At 40.4% G+C, this 7,477-nt stretch overlaps 1 protein-coding gene across 1 annotated transcript in view; it reads right to left on the bottom strand.

Annotated features, from left to right (window-relative positions):
- LOC143124656 (transmembrane protein 26-like) overlaps nucleotides 1–3,929 on the bottom strand; it is a 28,613-nt gene extending 24,684 nt beyond the window's left edge. The window contains exons 1-3 of the mRNA XM_076286341.1: nucleotides 3,695–3,929; nucleotides 2,931–3,027; nucleotides 624–701 (exon numbers count right to left, since the gene is read on the bottom strand). Coding sequence (XP_076142456.1) covers nucleotides 624–701; nucleotides 2,931–3,027; nucleotides 3,695–3,885 — 366 coding nt within the window. The 5' untranslated portion in view covers nucleotides 3,886–3,929. The remainder of the gene's footprint in view (nucleotides 1–623; nucleotides 702–2,930; nucleotides 3,028–3,694) is intronic.
- Between the last annotated feature and the right edge of the window lie 3,548 nt (nucleotides 3,930–7,477).

Below are 7,477 nucleotides of genomic sequence, written 5' to 3'. Positions count from 1 at the left end.
GCAATAGAGTACTAAAGACAAAATGTCACGTTGTCCGGGCAATCAGATTTTCTGTTCTAAACAACCGAACCTAGAATGACGTTTTCTATTGCTTCGCTGTGTTCTTTCTTTGAAAACGAGAATAAATCAATTTCAAGAGGTGAAAATCACTAGATTGAAACATGTCGAGGCTTTTTTGCATTTCTTCCAGGGTATTAAAAGTAAAATTTGTGCTAGCATGAAAGATAAAGTTTATACGCAACAGTAAATTGGCCTGATCTAATCTGATTACATAACGTTACTACAGTCAACCGGGGTGGCTTCGGATACTTTTAAGAATCTTTTTGCAATTTATTTAGAAACCTGAAAAAAAAAATCGGCAAGTAGGCTATGAGACGATGCACTTCATACTACATGTGATGTAAGCTAAAAGCTACTAATGCACTTCATACTACATGTGATGTAAGCTAAAAGCTACTGATGCACTTCATACTACATGTGATGTAAGCTAAAAGCTAGTTACTGCTGCACTTCATACTACATGTGATGTAAGCTAGTTACTGATGCACTTCATACTACATGTGATGTAGTTTGTGTGAAGATGTTTCAGTTTTTGAAAAATAAGTCACTGAAACTGGTCTAACCTTTAATGTCACAGTGTGATTCCTTGAGGTGGAGTTGATCATACTCCAGACATTCTCCCAGGAGTCCAGCTTCTTACACTTGAGGAGAGGAGGGGTGGACGGGAATGCGTGGGTGTGAAAAAGAAAGATTGCACAGAAAAGACAGAGAGAAAAGAGTGAAATAATGAAGAAAGAGAGGGATAGAGAATCCATTAGCACACTCTTGCGTTATTTTGTTCCTCTCCTAATAATATTCTCAGTCTTGGATCCTTAAAATTTTTTATCCTAAAAGGTCTGTGTGAATTTCTCTGAACTTAGGGAATACTTGCTCTCTTATTTCTGTCCATTGGCAGCATTCAGCCAAGAAGTGTAGCTCTGTTTCTATGGCACCTTGGTTGCAGATGGTGCACAGCCTGTCTTCTCTGAGCAGCCAGGTTTGCCTGTGTCTGCTCTTAACGATATGTGAGCTCTCTGATGTGTGTAATGTGTCTGTGTGTGTGTGAGTGTGTGTGTGTGTGTGTGTGTGCCCGATTGTGGTTGCTTAGTCTGTACCTGGTCAAGGTTTTTCTCTGCCTGGAATCAGTGACTGTGGATAGGTAGTCTGCCACAGTGTACTCTCTCTTTAGGGCCAAATAACTTTTATTTAGTCTTTTTGTTGTTTCTGTCCAATATGATAAGTCATTTTGTTTTTCTGCATTTATAATTTGGTTAGGCCAAATTGTTTGAGAAAGGGTGGCAAGGTCCTGAGGCTGGCTATTAGTTGTGTTACTTGTACTATTAGTATGTGTGAGTCTCAGGACTAGCTGGATCAGGGGACTTGTTTTTACACTCATCTCTTGGCTTTTTAGGGCTCTATAACAATAAGAGTTGGGGTCGCTTGTTTTGAGATGTTCGAAGAATTTGATGTGTTTTTTTCTATTTTAATTACAGTTTTTCCTCAGTCGCTTTGGTGCTTTTCTCAGATCAGAATGAAAATTCTCATAACTATTAGTTCAACAACATTCCACAACATTTAGTGTCATTTGTGCACGTGATAGTAGCTATTTCTCCTTCCTCTGAAGAAATTGCAAATGCTTTTGGACATGTATCAGTTGCTTTCATACAATTCTCTGCTGTTCTATAACATTATCATTTGCTTATGTCATGTCAGTCAAAATGAACTATTCTTATGGATGCTGAATAGTCGTTCCCAATAAAACTAATAGTCTTCATTTCATTGCTTGAGTCATTACATACAAAATTGTTGAACTAGTTCTCAAATTCTGTCACAATGCTGTAGAATTGCAAAGAGCATATACAGTAAAAATGTGAAACGTACATATTCAGTGTCTTGTACTCACTTACTCCCCTAACTACAGCAATGTGTAACTTTACTGTAGTTTTCAAATGGCTGTACAAGTAGCGTATAGTGCTGTCTTGAGCATGTTCAGGTAGTGTCACCGAGTTCTGACCTTTTTTTTGCATTGGAAAACACTGAGAGAATAAACTGTCATAATGAAAACATGACAAAGCCATTTGATTTGATTATCTTGTTCAAAAACGATGGTGTCAAGACTTCTCATTTTGACGACAGACATTTTCATTGACATGAATACTTGCTTTTGAGGAATGGACTATCCATTTTGAGCAAGTGACGTGCTTTTGCAGGTTATCCACTAGGTTTTGCAGTTTGCACTAATTGTTTTGGGAAATGCACTAACTGCTGTGCAAATGTTAATAGTGATGTGAGAAAAGCACCAAAGTGACTGAGAAAAACTGTAATAAAGGTTATTGGCCTAATTTAGTCCTACATGCATTGTTAGGTGTGTTCCTCTGTACCTTGAGGATACTTTACAGAACTCGACATGCAGGGTTTCGATTGGGTGTTTGTCCCATTTTTCAAATCCATTGTACATAGGCGGACCCCACAATTCACTGCAGTATAATGTGATTGGTTCAATAATGTTTATAAGGATTATTTCAAAACTTCGAAACTAGGTTCAATAACGTTCATAATGTTTGGAATGTTTTGAGCCAGGTCTGAATGGGTATGTCAAATTCATAGATTTTTTGATTGCATAGAAAGCCCTTCTTTCTTTCCCTTTTAAATCCTTCACGGCCAAGTAATTTTCAGTCCAAGGGTAGGTATAACATTTATTGCATGTAGTCTACCAAGGGTGAATTTCTTTCCCTGATATCTTGATTTTTTCTGGAAAGTTAATATTTTTGTTTTTTGTGGATTAATAGTCAGAGCCCAGTTCTGACAGAACTCTCTCTCTCTCTCTCTCTCTCTCTCTCTCTCTCTCTCTATCTGTGTGTTTGTGTGTGTGTGTGTGTGTGCTTGTGTACCTGTGGGTCAATAGATTTGTTATCCTGGTGATGTAATTCCAGAATCCATATGGAAGGAATGATGCTGATGAGGAACAGTAGGATGGCTGGAGAAAACCTGAGGGGAGAGTACACACACACACACACACACACACACACACACACACACACACACACACACAAAGCTTAAAGTAAAAAAAAAAAAAACATTTTCTTTTCATATGGGGTTGAGAGAAAGACACCCCTCTCCAAGCAGGCAATGTCCACCGCCACCCCCACCCCAAAGGGAAGGGGGTTTTCACTGTAGTCTTCACACAGATAGTAGTGTGTATTGATATAATTGCACTTGGTGCAGGCTACTATGATTGTACAACAGTTTACTGCATTGAAATTAGAACCATTATAATCTGCCAGAGCGGTGCGGGGGTTAAAGTGAACAAGCCGGACAGATTGCAACTTTGTCCGGTCCCCGCCGCTCTGCCTCCGTGCCCACCCCCACACACAACAATAGAGATGTCCTCCGATCAGCTCGAGGGGACACGTCTCCAAACTGATAAGATAACTGTTTTTGAGTAGCCTACTAAAGTCGTAATAACTATTTGATGACATATCGGTATCCTTCTTACCTAAGACGGGCAACCAGCCTAGCCTAACCCATTTTCAGAAGCCTGGGCTGCCCCACAACAAGACAGGACCTCTATGACAAAAGTTTACAGCAAAGATCTTAGAGCGGAGCGCTCTATAATCTTTGGTTTACAGTCTAGGTTACAGTAGCATTTACTCACCATTTGTAGTCTTTCCCTTTTCTCCTTTTCAAAGTTATAATCATTTCGACAACAAGAGGTAGGTAAAGGATTGCGAGTAACCAGTACAAGGGGTCACTTTTCACAAACGTCACCCTCCAAACTCCGATTAGTGACACCAGAATAAATAACGACCTGGTCACGACCGCGCAAACAAATTGAAAAAACATCATTGCGCCTATGAGAGTAACTGTGCAGTGTTGACCCGGCGAAGCAGTGCAATGTCCCGTCAATGCTGCGTTCAAATGCGAGCTTGCGAGCTGTCCTGTTGACACAGAGGCGGCGGTACACCGCGACAGCCAACGGAAGCACCGCCTGTAGGCTGCCACTGATATGAATGCGCAGCAAAGCTGGGAAGAGACGCAAAAACCCATCTCATTCACATAGTCAACAGGATGAGTCGGGCAACAAGTGCAATTTAATAATAATACATATAACAAGTTTCGAAGTTTTGAAATAATCCTTGTTTGCATATAATTATTATAGCTAATCAGGGTAGGAATTTCACGGCGGCCACGACGGCCATGGCCGTCGTAGCCCCTTGGGTTGGCCGTGAGACCCCTTTGAAAATCAGAGGTTTACAGGCCATGGTGGCCTTGGTGCCCCCTTTTTTCAATATTCTGCTTTGCGTCCTACTAATAGCGAATTTTATTTAGCCTGTGGCCTGTCAAAATAATCTTAGCATTCACAGCGCAAATTAATTTAGTCTTTTACGCAGTGGAGAAAGTGACAGCGCAAAAAAAAAAGTGCGTCAAAATTCACCCATTCTCAGTTGAACTACTCGCGAAGTAGCCTATTCATCACACAGACATCACAAGTATCACATGAAAGAGCTTTTTCTCAGCTTTTAAACGATGTTTGCCGATAATTGCTGTGTTGAACTGTTTGCGAGAAAAGTAAATAATATAATTCAATTGAATCATACATTCTACTGAAGGTTTTGCATCCCATGATCTCCCTATCCATTCATCTCGGTGGAATACTTTACGAACCCTTCTTTTAACACATGACAAACCATATATCAGAATAAACAGGAGACCTTACCGAACACAAAGGTGTAAAGCAGCCCCCTGTACAGTTAGCCGTTCCAGAGTAATCCAGTTTTGAATTTGCAGTAAAGTTCGACATACATGGATGTCTCCAAATTTGGGCTTTAAGTTTTACAATGTGTTTAAATTGTTCCACATGATTTCATAACGGGCCAAATACAAAATAAATGTTACAAATATCGCCTAGATATTGGTAGCCTAAATCAGAGGACAGCTGACTAAGAGTTTGTGAAAGTAGCCTTAATGATCAAAAATGCTAAGCATGCATCTAGGCTATTTGAGTTTCTTAAAGCTGAGCTGTGCTTAAATTGTTCAATACATGATTTCATAACAGGCCAAATATAAAATAAATGGTATAGCATAGATATCTGTAAATATTAGATGATCAGATGATTTACAGTTCTATGTAATATGTCATGTTTCATGTTTTTGTAATGTTTCATACAGTGATGCAGGTCTACTGCAATGAATAGGCTAAATACACCTTTGATAATTTGTATAGCCTACTACTGTATAGTTAACTTTGGCCTTGGTGCCCTGACATGTGGCCTTTGTGCCCCCCACCAAATATGCCCAACTGAAGGCCAAGTGGCCTTGCTCCCAGAATGTTGAAATTCCAAGCCTGTAGCTAATGATCCCAGCCCATCCCAACACCAACAGCAGACCTCTAGGAAGCCTGTAGACCTCTAGGAAGCCTCAAGGCAGTAGCCTACAGTAATGTGTGTACAGCCAGGAACTCCATCAAGGGCTCACCCAGGGAGAGGAACCTAAGTGTTTCTATTCAGTTGTCCATTAAGTTAGACTCGGCCTAAATGTTCAGGAAATGGAGAGGTTCCAGTAATGATGATGCGTAATGTAATGTATGATACTCAAGAATAAGAATGGCTAAAAGCTAATGACTCCATTTCAGCATGTTTTATTAAGTAGGAAAAAGACACACACACATTCACATAAGGAACATCACATGTTCCGTGTTGTCCCAATTCACATAAGGAACATCGCCTGTTCCACGTTGTCCTAAATTCCCAACCTGACTAAATTCCCAACCTGGCTCATTCAATCTGGCCCCCTAATCATTGGGGCAGCCGTGGCCTACTGGTTAGCGCTTCAGACTTGTAACCGGAGGGTTGCTGGTTCAAACCCCGACCAGTAGGAACGGCTGAAGTGCCGTTGAGTAAGGCACCTAACCCCTCACTGCTCCCCGAGCGCCACTGTTGATGCAGGCAGCTCACTATGCCGGGATTAGTGTGTGCTTCAACTCACTGTGTGTTCAGTGTGCTGAGTGTGTTTCACTAATTCACGGAGTGGGATAAATGCAGAGACTAAATTTCCCTCACAGGATCAAAAGAGTATATACTTATATAGGGATCAAAAGAGTATATACTTATACTTATATAGGGATCAAAAGAGTACATACTTATACTTATATAGGGATCAAAAGAGTATATACTTATACTTATATAGGGATCAAAAGAGTATATACTTATTGGTGGTGGTTAGTGAGGTTCCTCCGTCACTGCTCTGATAAACGCTTTATAAATGTGATGCCTTAATGCTGTACCTTTCATATGGCATTTATATGGCCCAACAGGAATCTTATAGTATTATTGTAGTTCTCTTTCATCTTATAGTATTATTGTAGTTCTCTTTCGTAAGGGAGTGGTCTGTAAAATGTCTGACTCCCTCAGATAAGCCGACTCCATCTAGGTTTTGTGTGTGTGCGTCAGAGAGGACCCCTTCTATCTGTAAGTGTGTATAAGTGTGTATAAGTGTGTGTAAGTGTGTTTTAGTGTGTGTAAGTGTGTATAAGTGTGTGTAAGTGTGTGTTAGTGTGTGTAAGTGTGTATAAGTGTGTGTAAGTGTGTGTGTTAGTGTGTGTAAGTGTGTATAAGTGTGTGTAAGTGTGTGTTAGTGTGTATAAGTGTGTGTAAGTGTGTGTAAGTGTGTGTAAGTGTGTGTACGTGTGTGTAAGTGTGTGTACGTGTGTGTAAGTGTGTATAAGTGTGTGTAAGTGTGTGTTAGTGTGTGTACGTGTGTGTAAGTGTGTGTACGTGTGTGTAAGTGTGTGTATGTGTGTGTAAGTGTGTGTAAGTGTGAGTACGTGTGTGTGTGTAAGTGTGTGTACGTGTGTGTTAACATGCCATACTGCTGCCAGTAATACTCCTTTTATAATCTGGGTGTGTTGTCTCTACTTCATGTCTAATCAGTCCCTGAGGACTTACGTTCAGGCCTGCAATTTTTTCTCTCTCAAAACTTTAAGCACACACACACACACACACACAACACATACACACACACACACACACACACACACACACACACGTACGCACGCACGCACGCACGCACACACACACACACATCTGCTGATGAGGTCCATTGTTTATTCTGGGGGAAAACATTTACAAAAACATTTACAACAAAAACATTTACAACAATGCCTTCAGTGCAAACTAAATGAAATAATGAAAAAAAGACAAACAAATAAATAGCAAGCATGTCTGGGACACTGAAATACAGCGTGAGATGAGAACAGTCCAGCAGGCATGAGATGAGAACATGAGATACAGCGTGAGATGAGAACATGAGATACAGTGTGAGATGAGAACATGAGATACAGTGTGAGATGAGAACATGAGATAAGCATGAGATGAGAACATGAGATACAGTACAGCGGAACATGAGATACTGTACAGCGTGAGATGAAAACATGAGATAC

Source organism: Alosa pseudoharengus, unplaced genomic scaffold (assembly GCF_046254945.1).
Source record: "Alosa pseudoharengus isolate Yale_2024_CS ecotype anadromous, Long Island Sound unplaced genomic scaffold, YU_APseudo_1.1 YU_APseudo_1.1_scf_15, whole genome shotgun sequence".
In the NCBI taxonomy this organism is placed as follows: domain Eukaryota; kingdom Metazoa; phylum Chordata; class Actinopteri; order Clupeiformes; family Clupeidae; genus Alosa; species Alosa pseudoharengus.
The sequence above is the reverse complement of the archived record's forward strand: the minus strand, read 5'-3'. Positions and strand labels throughout refer to the sequence as shown.